Raw genomic sequence first — 22303 nt, 5'->3', positions numbered from 1 at the left:
ATCCCATTCTGAAGATTGATCTGTTTGAGAAGGAGAAGAAGAACTATTCCCAGGATAATGTGGAAAGGCTAACGAGGGTATTGTTCATAAAACAAAGACAAAGAATAAGGACATACCCTTAAGAGAAAGTGCTAGCCGTAGACACAGGATTCGGGCTTTCGGCACTCATCAGTACGGTGAAAAAGTGTTAGAATGAGTAACACTTGAGGGAAACAACAAACAAGCGTCCATCTGTGGTTTCAGCAGAAAGATCCAATGGGTTTTCGGGCAACAACCAACATCACCACGTGGGGAACTATAGCTACCTGCGTGACATCCGAGTCCAGGGACAATAATAATATGGAAAGGCTAACGAGGGAATTGTTCATAAAACAAGAAAAAAATAAGGACATAACCTCAAGAAAGCTGTCACGAGCCGAGCTTCGGGTGATGGTGATGTTGGGACTGCTGACGGGACACTATCGTTACAAACATCATTTGTACCGTGTGGGAAATTCAGCAGATGCAATTTACATGCTCTGCGGATCAAAAGCAGAAACAGTCCAACACATGATATGCAAGTGTCCAGAGCTGGCTTGTCTAAGAACCATTCATATGGGGAAGTCGGTCCTGGTTAACCGGAAGGTAACAGCCAAGGCCCCTAAGGAGGTTGTTAGTTTTATTAACGTCATTGACGACATCCTTTGGTTTCCATGAATGAGTAGGGTAGAGAACAAAAGATCTACATGGTCGCAGTAACCGGAAGGCTTACCGAGCCACAACGACCCCAGTTCAAATAATAATAATACCCTCAAGGAGAAGTGCTAACCGTACGTGGTTACAGTACGGTAAAAAGTGTTGGGATGAGCAACACTTGGTGGTAAACAACAAGAAACAGAGTTTACAACAGAATCCAGTCGCCCACTTGTGGTTTCGGCAGGAATTGTCAATGAACGATCGGGTTTTATCATAGTATCAGTGGCGGTTGAATAGCCTGCAACTAATGAGGCCTATCGAGGATTTAAGAACAAACAAACCATATAACTAGTGCTAATGCATGTTAAAAGAAGTGACGAGTTGAGTAGAAGAGATAGACGAAAGGTTCATTATGTAGAGAAGAGGTAAAATGGTGAAATGAAGTATTTAAGTGTAACATTAGATAATAGACTTGCATGGAAAAATCATATAAGATGAAGATACACAGTGAGTACAACAAAGTCTGCAATGAGCGGACTTTATCCACTTATGAAAATAAAGAGCCAAATTAACCAGAATACGAAAATGAGAATGATCAACTCAGTTGCAAGACCAAAACAAACATTATGTATGCAGTATGTGGCTATGCTGGCAAAAGCCATATCAAAAATATAAAAGCAATATAAAATAAACTAATAATAATAATAAAAGCTGCAATGAATTAATGAATATGCCATGGTTTGTATGAAACAAACAAAAACCTAGAATGGTAATCGGTGATAGATTTCCTTAAGAGAAAATCCGAGAAGATTTCCAAAGAAACAAGTCAATATCCAAATGACGAGCTAAAAGGGGCTAGTTAAGTGCAACCCTATTGAAGATTTGATTATAAAACAAACCTATCACTAAAGACCCAGATTAACTACAAAAGAACAGAAATTGAGTAAAACTCAATTCCATATCGAAAAGGAGTCCCTCCTAGGAAAGATCTAGGGTTATAATAAATCGGAAATAGAAAAAACCTTCAAGATTAAGTAGAACCAAATTCTGCACATCGTGAGAGGTTCGAATTATTGGTAACTCATAGTTATATCTTTCAGCAGTTCCTTTGTTTCGGAGTTCAAATATATTCATCATATTAATGCCACATATTTTTCAAATGAGATAGATATACTTTATTTGATCTCTTCTTACAAATACCAATAGGTGTTGATTGTGTCACAAATAAAACTAACAACAAACACTCTATAATTAATAAACTAAACAATTTTCCCCTATAATCCCCCAAAATTTTCTTCAAGGAAAAACTCCCCCAGAGAATAATAACATTCACTATATAGAAAATTCTTCGATATCATTTTTTACTTAATGTTATATTTATTATTAATTTTTGATTTGAAACTATTGGGTAATTCATTCCATATTTGTCTTCCTTGATTCAAAATTATAATGAACTAATAATTTCGAACGGAATAATTATTCTGGGAAAATACAATAAATACAATATGAAATTGCTTTTAATTCCTCAACTAAGCCCATTTTTCAGAGATTAGTTTCGAAAAAGAAATAGAAAAATGAAGTAGTATCGATCGGGAACAATAGTAACGGGAAGAAAAAAGTATCTATTGAGATATCGTAAAAGTCGGGTAAGAAAAAAAATAAGTTCTAAGTAAAATAATATTTTTTTGTCGAAGTGAAAATATTTTTTTTTAATTTTTTTATCTCGAGTGAAACAAAATTAAGGATTATCTAAACCAGACGAAGGAGATTCCGACATCGAGAGAAAAACAGGTCAAAAAATTTTTTTAAACGAAATTCTTCTGATTTTGAGAGCTTCAAACGAAAAACAAATAACTAAAAAAATTCCGATGTTCTGAATTCTCCGCACTATAAGACATGTATTGATAAGTATTCAATAAATTGTTTTTTTCTTGTTATTGTTATTTGAAAATTTGGAAAGAGTTATTTATTTTGTCATCATTTGAATGCTAAAACTAGGCATTATCTTAGCCGAAGATTAGTTCCGATTATCTTTCATCATTACATCATTAAATATTAAAATTATTCAAAGATTGATTTTTTAACCTTTATCACATTCTTTATAGAAAAAGAAAACACAAGAAAACCTATTCCTAGTGTGACGGGCCGCAACCCACAATATTATAATAAAATCTTTTTTTTTAAGTGGTCAGTGGAAAGCCGCTCTTCCATTGACACACAAACCCACAAAAAGAGGGGGTTTATTACAGGGTGACAACCTCACGACAGAGATCATGATAGAGTTACAAACGAAACTTTTCAGCATTTCTTCCTGGGTCAGAGGGAAGTTTTTCTTTTCTTTGCTCACATAAATTACTCAATATATAAAAGGAAATCCAATTTTGTGTCAACAAAAACTTAAGAAACAATTGTAACAACACCCTTTATAGATCAATTTTGAATTATATATATATTTTGATATTGTTTTTTTTTTTAATACAAGCATGTAAGTATCTGGAAAATGAAAATGTGAAGTTTGGAGCTATTAAAAAATGAAGCCAATGTATTCAAAAATTATTCGGTAAATTTTAAATAATTATGGATTCAGTAATTTCAATTATTTATTGTTTGTCGCTTATAACCACTTTTTGTGTGTTTCTAAAAATTTTAAAGTTAAAAATTTGAACAGTATGAATTTCTGCTCAAAAATAAAAACACATGTTTCAGTTTAGTTTGTTGTACCCTTTTATATGCAGGTGGTTGTTTCAAGGAAACAACCGTATTGTAATTTTGTGTTAACCCAGACCTGTATTTTCCTTGTGATTATTAAGTAATTATTTTGAGCATTGAAGAAGGAATATATCAAGGAAATATACAGGCTGTTTCGATTGTTGTGATCCCAGGAAGAAATGCGCAAAATTCATAAAACGCCTTGTATATCTCAAATCTCAGTAACAAAGACAGTCGAAGCCAATAAATGGGGTATACCCATCGAGAACCATCCCGGTGACCCATTTTCGTCATTTGAGTATTTCTATGTGTAATAAGAAGATGTCGAAAATTCAATGAAGTTGTTTAAACGGTAAGCATTTCCAAGAATTATTATAAATATTCCACAGTTAGGTACACCAACAATATCTCGAATCGCAATTATTGCTGTACTACTACTGTTCACATGCTTGAAAAGAACAGATAATCCTCTTATACAATTTATGAACTTAACTTTGAATCTGGCAATATATGAAATTAGGAAGTATTAGGCCAATTGAAAAGTCCCCGGTCTGAAGCACAGATGGAGCTGCTAGTATTAAATCCATATGATTTTTATTTAGTACCAACCTTCAAACGATACGTGTCAAATGGGAGGCGCACGAACTCATAAACGAACAAAAGCAACAACGTATTAATGATTGTGAGGGGTGTTTGAAGCTGTTTAAGTGCAATAAACTTGAATTTTTGCGTCGATATGTGATAATGGATGAAACATGGCTCCATCATTTCACTACGGAGTCCAATCGACATTCAGCTGAGTGGACTGCACACGATGAACCGAATCCAAAGCGAGGAAAAACACAACAGTCAGCTGGTAAGGTTATGGCATCAGTATTCTGGGATGCGCAAGGTATAATATTCATTGATTTCCACCAAAAAGGCCACACCATCAACAGCAATTATTATATAGCGAGCGTTATTTAATCGTTTAAAGGATGAAATCGTTAAAAAACGACCTAATTGAAGAAGAAGGTGCTGTCTCATCAAGACAACGCGCCGTCTCACAAATCAATTAAAAAATGGGAAAATTGCATGAATTGGGCTTCGAATTGCTACTGCATCCACCGTATTCTCCACATCTGGCCCCAGCGACTTTTTCCTGTTCTTAGACCTCAAAAGAATGCTCGCTGGAAAGAAATTTAGCGCCAATTAAGAAGTAATCGCCGAAACTGAGGCCTATTTTGACACGAACGACAAATTGTACTACAAAAATGATATCGAAAAGTTGGAAGAACGCTATAATCGCTGTCTCGCCCTCGAAGGCAACTATGTTGAATAATAAAATCGAATTTTGCCAAAAAAATGTGTTTTACTATGGTAGACCCAGGACTTTTCAATTGGCCTGTTTCCTATCCTGAACCACCACGGTGACCTCTTTTCGTCATTTGAGTATTTCCATTTCCCACCCTGTATAAAAAGAAGATGTAGAGAATTGAATGAATATGTTTAAATGGTAAGCATTTCCAACAATTATTAAAAATATTCCACAGTTAGGTACGCCAACAATATCTCGAATTGAAATTATTGCTGCACTATTTCTATAAAAGGGATCACTCTGTATATCTATTATGGAAAAAAAGCATATTTTGTTTACATATCAACTTGAAAAGAACAAATAATCCTTTAATACAATTTGTCGACTAAACTTTGAATCAGGCAATATATGAGCTTAGGAAGTAGGATATGACGTACCCTGTATACCTACACCTCATTGTATGATGACCTAGGAAAAAAGCGAAGCAGATAGAGCTTAGCCCGGAAAACGTCCAAAACAAATCGATGCACGTCTGACGTCACTGACATTGAATTTTCTGGAAAGAGAACAGAAGAATCTCAAGAGGGGGTGTTACTACAATCAGTTCAATGTTATCAGTTCTTCGGTTCAACACGCAATCTTCGAGAAGAACGATAGCGTGAGTTAAACAATAGATAACGCGAATTATGAGAGTTTTTTCGCGATTTGTTTAATAAAAAAAATTGAGGTTTTAATGTTTCAGTCTTAAAAGGTACGTAGATTAGAATACTTTAAATTATTCATTCTGTTGCGTTTGCAATTATATTCAGATGAGTTTTACTAATAACAATTAGTCTGTTGTTGAGTTTATTTTACCGGTATTCATTATTCCAGAGCTGCTTTAGGTAGAATTGATATATTTTTAATTATTAATTATTTTTCCAATGTTAATGTGAAAAATCTATTTCGAGTTCAATATATCTACGCATTGAAAAAGCAGATGAGTCGATAGTCAAATACATAAATAGGTACGCCTTAATGATATTTGAACTTGATCTTACCAGAGTGAAATTTTTATTAGGTATTTTAAAAATTGTGAAATAAAAATGAAATATATCATTCAGGGCTCAAAAACTTGGAAATAACAAAATAATGGTTCAAAATCTTACAATCACAAATATCTGCATCAAATTAAATTAAATCAAATGATTAAACTAATGATTGCGATCAAATATTTAATTTGAGAAATGTGTGTTCATGTTAATAGAATTACTCACAACAAGAAAAAAGTGGTGTTTGTTAGATAGAAGGAGTGTGAGTAAAAGGAGATAATAGTAGATTACTTTTTCTTTTACATATAAAGTTTATTGCATTTTTTAGACATCATTATCCAATTCTCTTTCATAGAATATTCATTATCGGCTTTTCAAACTGGAAGAATTATATTCTCTCGAGTTTCTAGTTTCAACCGAGCAAATATCTAACTACTAATACAATTTTCAAATTAACTGTTATTATCAGGTGCGTTAAAAATATTATCTGAGTTTTAGTATTATAATAATTAAAAATTAAAATTAATGCATCAATAAATAATATTCCCCAATCCTCTATATTTTCATAAAACACAAAACCAAGGTCAGCACAAATATTTTTGGACTCGATAGAAAAAATTGAAAAATTCACAATCTAAAATTATTTTATTTTATCTGAAAGCTCTTTAAAAATATGTACTTTCATTGATAAACCAAAATTAAATACATAAATCTCTCAAAAATTAGTCCAGTAAATTTTTCAGAAGGAATTGTGGACCTTATTTCTTCGAGGATGTTCTTACTGATCTTTCGAGTTGGATTCACACCAACAAGAGTTTTTTTTTTCTATATCAAAAAGAACCGAAAATTTTTTAGCATTTGTCCCCTTTTTCGATAAGAGGATGTTCGTCAGTCTTCATCTTAAATTTTTTTCGGTGATCAATTTGGATATTTGATACAAACGGAATATATACAATTGCATTTTTATATTCTGCCTAATATTTGAAGAAACTGTCATATAAAAAAAAGAATGTCGCTATTTATGTCCTTATATACCCTGTATATTTCACTCAAAAATGTTTTTAGCTCTTATTGATTTTTTTTTACTTGATGCTCACTTGAGAAAATAGTCATTCAAAAAAAGTGGCTAGGATGTCACGAATTATTTTTCTTGGAATGCTTTGAATATTTTATTCAATTTTATTCATTTCAAGCCCTTTTTGAGATCATCCTAAGACACATGATGTAATACGTAATATTTACCAACACCAATCAACGTCAAGTTCAACGTAAACATAAGTTTAAATCTTGTCGAAATCGACCATAAGTGTCATTTCTGTAATCGAATAAATCACCTATGACCATAAATTAAACCGAAAGCCTCTCATGTAGTAGCAGTACCTGCACTATATGCCATTCAAATATATGCAAATTCTAGGTAGTTTCACATCAAAGTTGAAAAACATTCCATACAAACAATCTAAACAAACCTACATACTTCAAGGTTCATGTATCCAATTTTTCAAGAATCCTTCAAGATTCTGTAATTCAATCTTTCATTAAGACCTAAGATTGGCCAATTCGATGAATAAAACATTGGTTTAAGTGTGAAACAAGTAAAACTGCACTATCACATCACAGAAAGATTTCATGACATGAGGTTGAGAATTCATCTAAAATGAAAAACTGGAATGAAATGAGTCTACCAGCTTTACGAGTTTTATGGCCATTTCGCTTTTCCATCGAAGAAAAAAGTTTGATAGGCTAACGAACCGCTTCATGCGCTTAACTGTGTAATAGATATTGAAAGAGAAAACTAGCATCTGCTAGCTCAACTTCAACAGTAGAAATTTAAGAATATTCTATAGATTCAATTAATCTCTCAGAAGCTGATAATTAGGTTTTTTTAAAGAAAAATCGGTGGAAATATTCAATTACTTACTATTGGTTGATTTATGTTTTATTTCACTTCATCCTCATGGAACCGTAATAAGAATTATTTTTAATTCGAAGTTACAAACAGGTTGTATTATAATTTATCTCTGTGATGTAAATTCTTTATTTTTTGAAATGAACTCATTCATTATATTAGTATTATTATGGAGGTCGTTCTCCTCACTTTGGTCAGAAAAACTCAGGAAAATTACTGATATGAAGTCGGAAGTTTCTGACCACCAAGAGCTCCTAACTTCACGTAAATAAATTTGGAAAAATAAAAAGTCTGTAGGAGTCATATCAACGGAATATGGTGGTGTTCGAAAAGATTTGTCGAATTTCTTCTACAGAAACTCACTCGTGTTGTTTTATCGTAGTGTAAAATCCATGACTGCTCTTTTCACATATCTGGTTTATCTGTCAACACACGTATGGCACTCAGATAATATTCCTCAGACACTATCTCCTATCTCCATTTCTGGAGAAGGTTTCAACTCCATTCTCATCACTTAATTTCAATTCTGACAAGCTTCATTTCGGTTTTGGTTCATCGCCATTCTTAAGTTAATTTATTAATTGGAATATCAAACAAGTAAAAATATGTCTTATCTACAGTTATGAGGGGACATTGCAACTGACACTTTCTAGTATACTAGGTGATCGAACGAAAACTTAATACATAGAATTTCCGACATCAAAATGAAAATGTTTCAATTTCTGATTCCAGGGGGGGACAACTTTTCCGCTTTTTTCATCCCTGTAACTTCAACCCCCTGACGGGGGTGAGCACAATTCTTTTATTTTGAATAGGGATGAGGGATGTTGCGATAACTAATTTTGAAGAGAGTATCGAGTACTATGTGACCCTAAAATTTTGCTTCAAAATATCCATCGATAATGAAAAAACAGCGAAAATAGTGAAAGTGGTAATGTGGAATTTATCTCGAGCATATTATTCGTATCCGACACATTTCAAAGTTATTTAGTAGTAAGTACTCTTCCACTGTTTTACCTGTCATTTCGTTATCGATCGAAATTTTGAAGCAACATTTCAGGATCAGATAATATTCAATAAGATCGTCAAAATGAGGTATCGCAACACCCCTCATCCTTATTCAGAATAAAGGGGTTGCTCTTAATCCCGTTAGGGGGTTGCATGTTACGGGGATGCGAAGAGCGGAAAAGTTGTTCCCCCTTGACGGGTCTGATGAGCAATTTTCCACATTTTCATTTTAAAGCCGGAAAATTGATCTTCAGTATGGAATCGAGTTTTTGAAAAAAAATATGAGTTATAGGGCTGTAGTCGAGGGGCAATACGCTTCTTGCTTAAACAATGTAATATCATGCAAATTCCACCGTTTTTTGAAATCGAAACAGAAAATATAAAACAAATTGTTGATCTTGATTTCATGGTAAAATAGCAATCAACTTGATATTATTATTAGTTTTTTGTCTGATAGTTATGTTCATAATCAATTGAAAATTTTTTTTTTTTTGTTAAACCCTTGTAATTGAGTTATTCCTGTTAGGAATCCAGTTTATGTTAAAAAAATAAAAATAAATCCCAGTATTCATAAATATTTTCGTCTATATTAACGAATCACCACTAGAGCTGCTCTGAATGAAACCTTACTTTTTTTTTTTGTTCATATATAACAAAAAAGGAAGTTAATGAGAACGGCTTCTGAACAGTTATGTTCCCGAGGGAGCACGCTACATTTAAAAAATAATAAATAAATCGGTCAAAGGGTTCAAGAGAAAATGAACTAAAATTTGCCGGTGTGTATACTATTATAAATTAATTTTCCAATGGAACTATATCAAAATATTTCATGAGGAACTGCAGTAATCAATCAATCCAAATCAAGGAGATATTAATCAACGATTTCCAACAGTCTGAATAATTACAATTCTCACCAAATTTCCTCCGCCATTGTTGCTTCAGGAACAGACTGTTTATTGCATTGCCGTTAGATATTTAAAACGGATAAAGTGAATCGTTGCCTCATATAACAATAAATTCTTTAATCAGTCAAGGAAACGATTACTGCGTTCATTCCATGGTTCAATCTGTACAGGAGTAATCGTTTTAGCGTTTTATTAGGATGCATTTTACACGGTTACCAGAACGATGTTTCTAAATCGTTAATCGATTTATGAAACATCAGGATTCCGACTTAATCATATTGTTTAGTCGCGTTCATTATACAGTTTGTATACCGTGTTTTTTTTTTTTGAAACAGTCAAATCTCAAAAAATTGAAAAATGATTCGAATGAAAAGTTGATGAAGGGGAAGTCCATTTATTCTACAACTTCTTTTATTTCCTTTTCACCCTTATTTGGGGAGGGGGTCAATTTGAAAATTCCAAATAGGAATTTTCGCGTTTATTATATTATTTATTTTGAATCAGTCAAAAATGGAAAAATGATTCGAATAAAAAGTTAATGAAGTGAAAGTCCACTTATTCTATAGCCTCTTCCATTTCCTTTTCATCCTTGATTGGGGAGGGGGTCAACTTTAAGATTCTAAATGGAAACTTTCGCGTTTATTATAAAGGGTACCTATATATCGTGTGTTCTTTTTTAACAGTTAAAAATCTCGAAAAATGAAAAATGATTCGAATAAAAAGTTGATGAGGGGAAAGTCCACTTATTTTTCAACCTCTTCCATTTCCTCTTCACCCTTGTTTGGGGAGAGGGTCAACTTTAAAATTCTAAATGGGAACTTTCGTGTTTATTATACAGGGTATGGGTATACCGATTACCGCGTGAATTTGTTTTTTTGAATCAGTTAAAAATCAGAAAACATATGTCATTAATCATAATATCATTGAAAATATTCAGTATGTTTTTTTACATATTCTGTTTGAATTTTCTATGCTTCTAATGACGTAATCTACATTAAAAACGAAATGAATTCGTTCCATAATATTCCATAATATAATCCTTGATACCTACCTATATACAACTCCATTATCTCCAAGGACGTCATTAATTTTGGAATCGGTAGAGGAAAAAAAAATAATCCCATCCCCCAAAATTTTAACAGTTAACGTTTTAGAATTTATAGAATCCATAAATCGAAAAAAAAATCCGTCCACCGTCTGGAGCTTTTCTCGAAAACTATGAGAACTATACCTAAACATAAAATTTGGCACAAAATCGTTCAATTCACTTAATTTCTACTCGTAGCTTTAGAACACGATATATGTATTTTTAAAACACAAATTTACTACGCAGAAAATTAACAACACTCAATTATGAAATTAAAGAAATGTATTGCTACTGATGATTCCACATCATATTTTCACTGCAGATTCGGAACTATGAATTTTTGAAACTTTTCTTCGAATTTCGGATCTAATCACATTTATAATATTTTTTTGTTTCATCACGTTTCGAGATATATTACATTGAAAGAGAAAAAATGAATCAAAGTGTGAAAATTGTAATTGTAAATTGCACATTAAGGTGGTTTATATGGCCAATATTTCATTTAAATCTCATAATTCATTGAAAAGCCTAATTTCATTATATCTGCCTTGTAAATGACTTAGACTTAATGTAATAGATATATTTCAATGACTAAGAATTCCTCACAAAATCAACGTTTTTAAGCCGAATTTCATGAACGTATCACAAATATTTCTGAAAAACCTTTTTGAGATAGATCGTCCACGACGTAAAAATCTCAAAGCGGTTCATTTTCGAAAATAATTTCATAAAACAAACTAGAATAATTATTTTGCGAAACACTATACTTACTAGGCTTGTTTGCACCTAATTATAAAGATCTTATATAATATCGATGTTCTTCATTAAATACATGATACTTATTTTTTTTTTTTTTCAGATCCATTTGTCGCTGGCAAATCAAGTATGCTTGTAAGTATGTATTTAAATTGTTTGAGCTTAAATCAGATCGGTTTAGTTTAAATTTCAAAATCACATAATTCAAACAGACAATTCAAAAAGTAGGTATACCTAAGTAACAAAAGTTTTGGCCAACACCTTCCAATTCATATTTCGTATATCAAGAAAGGAGAGAAAATATCCAATCTGGCCTTTTGCGGGACAAATTTCTGCCTGCAAACTCCAAATTCATATCCAGCGACACAAAAAAACATAAGATTTGAGAAAATCAAAACACCATAGACCTAATATTGCTTAGGAGGAGCCTTCAGTGTTGAATTTTCATGTTTTACGAGTAATTACTTTCAACGCAATTACTATTCAACAAATATAAGTGTTATTGGATTCGATATAATATCCATTGACATACTTTCATTTTAAGATATTTCGAATAAGTTAAACTAGATTGTATCAAGTTTCCACAAAAATGTTCAATATAGGAACTAGGTAGTGACACTCATACCGAAAAGTAAATTAACACTAATGACAATCACGGTGGTCGATGATTTAAAACCGCTGAGAAAGACAAGAGGATGTAGATTTAATTGTGACAATTACAGAAACTTATAGTTTTATATGTACCTAAATCATGATTCTCATTTTTATAGGCATATGATTTTATTTATTTAACACCAAGAAGGAACAGGTAATAAAGTTTAGAAAAATATATAAAATTTTATAGATTGATCTAGTGTAACCGGAAAAAAAAAAATCGCCATGATGATAGCCAACCTTCTTAAAGGAGACGGCACATAAAGAAGAAGAACCGGAAAATCGCATAAATGAACCATTGTTCAAGAGCTCTCCCCGATTTTTTTTTTTTTTTTGAGCGCTCGTTCCCTGAACTGGGCGCTAGGTCACTAGTCATTTCTTCGCAATTTTCACATTTATAGAATTTTGAAAAGAGGGATAAGTCAAGTTGATGGGATGAATATTTGCATTCAGATGAATGTATAATGACTCCTCAAAAGCGTCTGAAGCCAAGTCACTGCGTTCCCCGATTTTTTAAGGTCATTAACTGAAATAATTGAATGAACTAAATTTTATTATATACTAGCTGCTGGTCCCGGAGTCCGCACGTTCTGTCAGGCAACCCAAAATTCATCCTTCAAAGTGTCAAATTATACTCTGCACGCCCCGAGTCCGCACGTTCTATCAGGCAGTGTCAAATTATAATCCATGATTGTTCGCTCAATCGGATGAAAAAGGAACGCCTCTTTTCTTTTCGAAAAATTTTTTCGAAGATATTTTTTGGTATAAACCTCATCATGACAGTAATGAATACAACAAAAAAAGAATAATTCAATTTGGTGCAGTCATTAGATCCTCTTTTGTATTCATAGATTGGTAAGAAAAAAATTCCCAAGATTCAACATATTCATCAACTTAAAATCGAAGCTCTTCAAATGTACAAGATTATTGCATTGAAATAGGTTAACAAAACTAATTGAAATTATAACGTTTTCCTACATTTACGGAACTATCAACTTTGGGATGAGGTAACTTGGTTCTCCCTTTGTTTCACCCTGTAGAGACAAATCGGAATAATTCTTCACTTATTTTCGCAACTTCACCTTGTACATATATGAAATGCCATGGCATTTAATTGAAACCTATTGAGCTTCAACTTATGCCTATCGTAATAAAGAGGAGAACAGGTCCAACCGTTTATTTGGACAAACTTGACCTAGTTCACGCCACGCTGTATCTCTCGACGACTCATATTCCGTTTTTTATATTATTATTGTTAACATGATTGCAAAATATTTCGATGTTTGAATTGCCGGTTTCAAACAATTTAGATTTCATTTCACTCATTTAAGTGTTGGGACGAAATCACGTTGTTCAAAATCAAGGATAATATTGAGGAAATATTGGTATATTTTTTTTTGGATATATGGAATATTCAACAATGTTTGATGTTTTTATAATGTGTATCATACACTTTTTATACGATCTACTACTGATGATACGATGAATATACGGTGAAGAATTACGATAGATATATATATACAAGGTGATTGTTAATATTTTACTCAATAGCTATCTCAGTCAATACTGGTGTTACGAAAACGTTTAAATAGACAAATATGGAGTATTTCTTATGAGGATTCAGGATTCAGTATCTACTACAGTATCTACAAAAAAACATTATAAAACGAAAAATTCAAAGTGAACTGGTATTTTTAAATTTATGGTATTTACTGGTATTTTATTTTCCCAATAGGTAGAGCTATTTCTCCTGAAACTTTAGCATTACAGGTTTGAAATGTCATGATTGTCCGTAGTAAATATGAATTTCTTCAAAATTTGAGTCCTATTTTTTGTCATGAAAATTTTACATCGATATCACATGCTAGGAGGATCAATACGTTATCACAACTGATTTTTGTACCAAATTTCATGTGTATAATTCTCTTAGGTTCCGAAATATTCTATGGACGGTGGACGGACAGATTCTCTTCATTCGATTTCTGCATTTTATATAAGTCAAAACGTAAACTTTTATTTTTTCTCGAACGGTTTCAAATATTCATTTATGAAAATAATATACCAAAAACATACCTGCATTCCTGCATACATTTATTATGTCACTCTACTATCTGAATCTCTATTCCACTTCATCAAGTTAAAAACCTTTTATACAAGGAATATTTTTTCTCTATTTGATTTCAGTGAGAATATCTAATTCATTAAGAAGGTGATCGCGAGTCGTTTTGAAACTAAAAAACATCAGTGTAGGTATATAACCAAGATTCTCAATGTTTTTCGAAATTGCAATGTGTAACCGTCTAATTAATTTTCTATTGATGAACAATTTACTGAATGATAATAAAATAGAGATATAAAAAGGTGTTCGGTAATAACACCTAGGTACTATTCAATATATAAATATAATCAAACGTTCGAAAACGAGATAGATCTTGAATCTATCAAACGCCTTTTACTGTCTGAATCATCCATTTTTGTGGCCCAAAATCGAAGCATACGTAATCAGGGGAACTGCATTGAGATAGTTCGAATCATATCTGAATAGCAGAAAGCAGAAAGTTGAGGTTATGAAAAACGGAAAACCTACGAAATCAAAAATGAAAGTCATTTATACCGGTGTACCTCAGGGAAGCATATTTTGGGCCCTAGTTTGTTCATAAATGAGATGGAACAAGCATTGATGTCCGATTCAAGCCTTCTCACCAATTATGATGCAGTAGATACAAATTTGTTGGTTGCTGGACCTACCTACCCAAAAAATAAATGGAGCCAGTACTTCGTATGATTAAATCAGAAGCTGATTTATTGAAAAAACAGTCTTCTTTTGAGTCAGGAAAAAACTACCACATAAAAAAATACCTCACCATCTCAAATACAACTGTAAAATTTGAGAATCAAACCTGAAAATTTCTTGGTATGCAAGTACCTATAGTAGTTCCACACATAATTATAGCACTAGATATACTAATATACTTATCACAAACATAGATTGGTCAAATAAAAAAAAACACCTATAATATGCCGCAATAAAATTTTTCAACCAACTACCAGATAATATAAAAAAGTAAAACACTCAATAAGTTTAAAAATTATGTGAGAATTATGTGAGAATTATGTGAGAATTATATTCATTAACATAGACCTTTACCCCATTGATAAATACAACATCAAGGAGGTGAGGATTTAAAATTCAGTAGTTAACACTATTTCATCTATTATATTGTTGATAACATTACTATACTGATATATTATCAGTGTTGAATCCAAGGGGATGCCCGGAGGTATAAGCCCCCCCCCCCCCCAGAACATGACTGATATCCTCCCACGAAGAAAACAATCTCTAAAATTCAAAACGAACTTTTGACACCTCCCCTATAGATGTTGATTTTCCAATTATTATTTCTTTTTTTTTTCTTCATTTCCAGGAACTTCTTATCTGGATTAGTTTCATCATTACATCTATCCTAACACAAATACATGGAAGCAGCGTTCTAATTGCCGACAATTCTATGTCTAACATGATTGAAATCACTTCAAGGCCGCCATTTTGTCGTGTTCACACAGATAGGTAAGTAGAACTCATCTTATCTTTATTAGATATTCCTCCCAAATGAAGGATAACTTGAAATTAGTATTCAAATATATGGTTTCCATTTTAATTTTTTCCTGTTGAGCATACATACAGTTTCACGTCTGGGTATGCACATACATCTGCAAAAGCATAAAAGATCAAGGATAGAATTGTTTATAGTTTCCTTCATACACGTTCTAGCTTCTTGCTGAAAATAAACGTCGTTCACATCAATATCATCCAACTTGAATTGGGCCATGAAAAATCATTAATCATAGCTCGGTAGCACAATTCATTCACCGTAACATTTGCTCTAGTCTCCTTTTCGAATAAGTCCAATCACACCACCAGCATAAAAACTGCACCAACCAGTGACATGTTGAGGATATAAAGGCTTTTCAAATACAATTCTTGGAATCTTTTTCGTCAACTCTTGAGTCTACAGCAGCAATAATCTCAGTTGTTCTTAAGTTAACACAGGGTTTAGATTCTTCACATCACTTACTTTGTCCCAACAGCTCATACTTTTCCACTTATTCTACTATTGCCGGCCAAAAAGATGCTTGACGACAACCCAAAAATTCTTTAGTTTAACGAACTGTGTCTGCAAAATTGTCAGCATTTTTGTAGTGAATTTTAACAATTTCATTGTGGTAATAAAAGCATAAGATGTCTAAAATACTAGTTTGTCCACTGATAAGATTTCGTTTAAAATAATTCTGGCACTCGACTCGGCTTGGGTCCCTTTTCACTTTTCTTTCTTAAGATGGTGCTATACCAACCCCACCGATTCACGGTTTACAAGGAATGGTAAAGAGTCCAGAAGAATAGACTGAAGCTTTCTCAGATAACCTCTAAAGCCAATGCAACTGTAGGTACAACTATGTGGATTTGGACCACATTGAGGACGTCAACCGCATACTGAGAAGAGACTTGAAAAAGGAATCAACGGAAGTTATGGCTTTCGCAACCGTTCAGGAAATCCAGAACACTATTATGTTATGTAAAGTGAAAACGACACCAGGGCCGGACGGCATCACTAACTTGACGTTGTGAAACCTCCCTCGAAAAGCCTTAGTAGCAGTGACGAATATAGTCAATGCTACGCTACGACTAAGGTACTTTCCGAAGGAATGGAAGAAAGTCAATGTGGTTTCAATCCATATAAGACCGGCAAAGATGCCAAATTTCCGCAGAAGTACGGTCCGATCAGTTTAATCTCGTGCATAGAGAAGATTACGGAAGCGGTTATACTGAAAAATTGAAGACAATAACGGAAGAAAAGAAGATCCTACTATTGAAACAGTTCGGTTTTCGAAGCCAACACTCCACTGTGCAACAAGTGCACCGAGTAATGGAACAAATCACGGATGGATATAACCGCAAACAAGTCACAGAGGCCGTGTTCTTGGATGTAACCAAAGCGTTTGATAAAGTATGGCACAAAGGACTGCTATACAAACTGATTGCGGCAGGTTTACCACTCTCCATGGTCCAATTTTAAGCTCCGTACCTGCATTCTCGCAAGTTTAGAGCCAGAGTTGACGGAGTATTGTCTTCAGAGAGGTCTCTTTCAGCCGGAGTTCCGCAAGGATCACTGCTGTCTTCAATATTGTTCACAATATATGTATCCGATATGCCAAAAACGTCCTCCATGGCACTGTACGCAGACGACACCGCCATTCTTGCCAGTTCTTGGTGTCCCAAAATGGCAACGAAGTACCTACAAGAAGCTATCTACAGACTTTTCAGCCGAAAGAAAAAAGATCCCCAAGGACACGTCGTAATGTTCGGTAGGAGGATCGAATGGAAAAACGAGGCCAAGTATCTAGGAGTGATACTTGACAAGATGCTCACTTAGAAATAACACGTTGCATCAGCTGTGACGAAGAGAAAGACAGCAGCTGCAGCGTTGCAACCGCTATTTTGTAAAGGCAGCAAAATGTCTCTTTCCAACAAGCTTCTTTTCCAGAACTCCACCATTCGGCTGGTCATGTCTTAAGCTTGCTAGGCTTGATGATACGCAGCAAAGACGCATCTGTAGAGACTTCAATTCTTACAGAATACGATCCTGAGACGAGCAGTAGATGCACCATGGTTTGTCAGCAACGTACAGATATATGAAGACCTGCAAATACCATTCATAGACGACCATCCAAAAGATCTAAGCTTGAAGACCTTCATTAAAATGCAAAATTACTCAAACCCTCTTATAAGGAAGGCTTGAGACTATGATGAAAAAGCCCGTAGGAAAAACAAAAGACCGAAGATGGCACTTCCCTAGGAAGTGTAAGTTAAAGCCAAACTCTTACTGGCACACAGATTGTGTTATGATTACACAAACCTTCTGAGTGCCATATTGCCACCTGCTAGAACACACCAAAATAGTTCACCAGAGGTGAATTATTTTGAGATTGAGCAGTAAAAGGCCTAATAACCTGACTGCAAAAGAGAAAGAAGTTCCAAGTTTCACGACGTGAGCGATGCCATAAGAAACGTTGCGGAAATACCAATACCATTAAAGTCCAAGAAGGCTTCAAAAGGCGCTACTTCAATCAAGGTTTTTGGGGAGTAAGTGAGCACACCAGTGTTTTAGACATCTTAGTAATGGCGTAGTTTTTATTTGTCAAAGATGATAGCTGCCCAGATAGCGGGTTATTCAAAATGAAACCTCTTATTGGAAACGTCCTTTATCATAATATGCAATATACAGTTTACGTATTTCCAAGAACCCATAAATTTATAAATCTCAAAACTGACTTGAAATATTTTAACTTCGATATTTCTGAAAATATGTTTTCCTCTATTATTGACGTTTGTAACATGTGCCTCGGTGTATGTTTCGTCAAGAAGCGACTCATCTAATCAATTGAATTCCTTCACTGTCACCTGGTTGTAGAAGAAAATAATTTTATATTTTGTTTATAGAGGAGTTATACGAACCAGATTACTTGCATCTGATCAAAGACGTGTAAGACAGATGACAGACGATTCCATATCCAATCTTATGGCCATTTGCAACGACAAATTTGTTCATTCAGCTCACCAAGGTGGCTTCATCTACCCTGGCACGAAATGGTGTGGACCTGGTAAGTTGTAAGTATGACTGTGCCGAGAAATGACAAAAATTTTAACAAGTTCCTCCGATTCCAAATCACATTAATTACAGAATAGGACCGAAACTACTTTTCAACTTTTCACTTTCAAAAGAAATTACTTTCCACGAAAAACTCCTAAAGTTGTAAATTGCAAAGTAAAAAGTTTAGAAAAAGCTGCAGACTACTTAAGTGCTACAAACCTTAGCTTTGCTCAACGCATATTGTAGTGCAATAGCATTATTTTCAGATTTGAAAATTTGAGAAAATTCAAAATAAAAAATTGCAAGTAGTTTGGTGCAATAGGCCCCTAAATTACTCATTCACGTTCATGTTTTCTGTTTTAGGGAACAAAGCAGATAATTACTCTGATATTGGACACCACACCAAGGAGGATGTTTGCTGTAGGGAGCATGATTTTTGTGATAAATATTTGAAACCAGGGGATTGTGAAAGAGGGATTTGTAATAAATCTCCATTCACAAGGTAAGAAACATTTAGAAAATTACGCAAAAATCACGGTATAAATATTCACCCATTTACTCTTATTGCGTACACACAGAACACAATAAGGATCTACCTATATCTAGTATTCTTGGCGAGAATGCCTTATTTCAAAATTTTTTGCTCTTGTAGTTTTCGTTTACATGGGTACGTTTTTAAGCTGATTACGTAGTAATATTGTTATATTACTATATGAATACAATTTGTAATTAGCTGAATTTTATAACACAATTTTTTTTCTAATCCGTTTCTGGATTTTTGAAACATTTATTGGCATTATTGCGTGAATAATAAATGGGTTTGAAAATCATGGTACCTAGCAAAATGAAAAATTGCGAGCAAAAAAAAAAATTGGTCCAATTTTATTGAAATCGTCATTAGTATTCCCTGTTTTCGTACTCGGGAGCGTTTCCCTTACACCCTGTATAGTTTTATTTTCGCATATTCCCCACTTTCCTACTAATATTACAAATGCGAAAGAATGCCAGTCTGTTATGCTTTGACGCCTAAAGCACAGAATCGATTTTGATGAAATTTGGTACACAGATAGGAACTAGTAGAGCTAAGGAAAGTACTTAGACTACTTTGTTACAACTTTTTAACTTTTTTAAAAAGAGCGTTGTGATTATGCGCGGTTTTACAAGTCAGGGAAGTAGGTAAATTACTACGTCCCGCAAGAATGACCAGTAGCAATTATGTGGCCCAAGGAAAAAAAGGACGAGTATGGCTGTTCAAAATAATACAGTCAAGGCCGCCGCCATGACCGGCAAACCGGACATTTTGCCGAGGCGCCAAATTGAAGGGGCGCAAAGTCAGTTAATAAAACAAGACATATTTTACTTTTTGGCACAACGTAGGTATTAGTAGTAAAATAATAAAATTTCCAAGAACCATTTTTTTTTCAAATCAAATAGGCACTCTCAACTATAGTTATGAAAATACAAAGAGGTAATAAAATGCACTTTCAAAAACTACGTCGTCATTGTACTATACATCATCGTAGTTTTGAACAATTCAGGACATTATTTGATGACATCGACCAAAAGTCCTTCGATAAATTTGACAAGGTGATTTTAAGTTAAAAAAGAAAAGTTTCATATGAACATGAAAAAATACCTGATAGGAATAACAGAGGCTCTTTCGAAGAAAATTAAGATAAATAAGGCAAAGAAGGGCGGATAAATAATTTAATTTTTCCGGAGCGCCAAAATGTCTGGCGTCGCCCCTGAATACATGTCGTATTCGAAAATAGTGTCTATCTTTTTGTTTTAATCTGTGGGTTATGCGCAAGATGAGGTGAAGTTTTTTTTAAATGCGTACCATCAAAGATCAGCATATTTTCGCCAGTAAACCATTTAGTGAATTAGCTTCCTGAAATATTCGAATACATCGATTGCTAAGGTAACATTTCGAATTGAATAAAAAAATAAGGTAGATATCGGCTTCAGAAAAAGGATTGAAAAGGCATCTTCACATATATTGTTAATCTGAACTCGGAAGTGGCACTTACGTATGAGTTAGGCTTGGGTTAATATAAACGATCAGTGGATTCTTAGACTCCAATGTCAAACCAATAAAAACCAATAATTTCTCTGATTATGTGGCTAAATCGTGTGAGAATATCGCAAATTCGCACAGTATTCATGGTTATTTTTCATTATTATATTATATGTTTGGAACTCTCATGCAACGGATTATCTATCAAATTTGTTTAACAGAATACTGTTCTGCCAACCCACATTTTCCAATGCAAAAATAACCAAACAATATTTATGTAACTAATTTCAATAAAATATAGTGAATTATAAAAAATAATGTAGGTATATTACACTCTACACTTGTACAGAAGGCTCATTCTGCTACTCGTTCGTTCAAAAACTCGCTACTTGAACTCGTGGAAGAATATCATATCAATGCTTTCTGCACTTGTATTATAAAAAACTGTTATTGCACCCATGAGTTATCCAATTATATTTTAATGAGACCTCCTTACCTCCTACTTACCTTATAATGAAGATCTATAAAATTATCATGAGTGTGAAATATAAAGGGAGTACCGAATATCAAAATAATTCTCGTGTTTTTCGAACCACTCGTTCACCATTTCTCCCAAGAAACTGAATGAACAAAGATACCACAAAGGTAACTACAAAGATACTACGAAGGTAACTCTTACTTTCTTTTGGCCTTCTGGGAACCATACCTAAAAATCATTTATCTATCACAGAAATCAGAGTGTAGTTCATCCTAGTGTCAATTCATCTGAAAAATCATCAATTTTCCTCCCAACATAAATTTAAAAATTTAATTTTTCAGATCTCATTGCGACTGTGACTCAAAATTCAGAAGATGCTTACAAAATGTCAACTCCGAAACTGCCAATACGATTGGAGCAATATTTTTCAATGTGATTCAAATAATCTGCTTTAAGGAACGTACTCCTTGTGCAGCTATTCATGGGTAAGAATCTTCATATACTAAATGGAAATTACAAAATCTCAAAAATAGTCATATTTTGTATTTCCCAGAAATTTTTGATTTTATGTTTTTTTCATTTTGTTTTTGCAGTCCTTATAGTGTGAGGAATAACCACAACAATTACTGTCCATTGAAGTATTCAAAATCACCAAAATTTCCAGTGGATTTTAAACAATACAAAGCTTTTTCTTTTCTGGAAAAAAAGAAAATACCCAAATTTTTCGATGTGATATTTAAACATATAAGAATATTCTAGTGCCAATCTTACCTTTTTGTTCATATTTGTAAATAAAATTTTATTATTTTTTTATTTTTTATGAAGTTGTTTACTTTTCGCATTTTCTCATTTTCATTTAGTTAATTAATATATCTATCTGGTGAGTATTTTAATTTTTATGTTATCTTTTCGTTCAATTTTTTCACGAACTAATATCTTGTATATCCATATTACTTACATTCATTTTAATTATTTCTAGGTATGGGCTGACAGATGATGAAAAAGTAGAAGTTTGCAGAGCATGGCAATTCAGACCTTCAGAGAAATACATACCAATGATGCCCCAGAACTGAATTAAAAAATTAGATAAAATTAGAATAGCAGAACATATCACTGAAGTGTCGAAA

General features: G+C 33.4%; 1 protein-coding gene and 1 long non-coding RNA gene across 3 annotated transcripts; one reads left to right on the top strand and one right to left on the bottom strand.

Moving 5' to 3' along the window:
- Nucleotides 1–5257: 5257 nt before the first annotated feature.
- On the top strand, nt 5258–22263 carry LOC123676487 (acidic phospholipase A2 PA4). Of its 2 annotated transcripts, none has more exons than XM_045612389.1 (7): nt 5258–5432; nt 11481–11512; nt 15457–15599; nt 18531–18691; nt 19045–19183; nt 21518–21661; nt 21770–21996. In XM_045612389.1, exons 2-7 carry the CDS (start codon nt 11507–11509, stop codon nt 21933–21935), a joined length of 759 nt encoding a protein of 252 aa, XP_045468345.1. In that variant the 5' UTR covers nt 5258–5432; nt 11481–11506; the 3' UTR covers nt 21936–21996. The 2 variants fall into 2 exon arrangements, with proteins under 2 accessions (XP_045468345.1, XP_045468346.1); XM_045612390.1 differs by lacking the exon at nt 21770–21996 and adding an exon at nt 22156–22263 and having other exon boundaries at nt 5259–5432.
- Nucleotides 21767–22083, bottom strand: LOC123676488. Its single transcript, XR_006746949.1, has 2 exons — nt 21948–22083; nt 21767–21872 (listed from the first exon to the last, which is right to left on the bottom strand). It is a non-coding gene; the product is annotated as an uncharacterized LOC123676488 (long non-coding RNA).
- Nucleotides 22264–22303: the final 40 nt, after the last annotated feature.

The sequence above is a fragment of the Harmonia axyridis genome, chromosome 3 (assembly GCF_914767665.1).
Source record: "Harmonia axyridis chromosome 3, icHarAxyr1.1, whole genome shotgun sequence".
In the NCBI taxonomy this organism is placed as follows: Eukaryota; Metazoa; Arthropoda; class Insecta; order Coleoptera; family Coccinellidae; genus Harmonia; species Harmonia axyridis.
The sequence above is the reverse complement of the archived record's forward strand: the minus strand, read 5'-3'. Positions and strand labels throughout refer to the sequence as shown.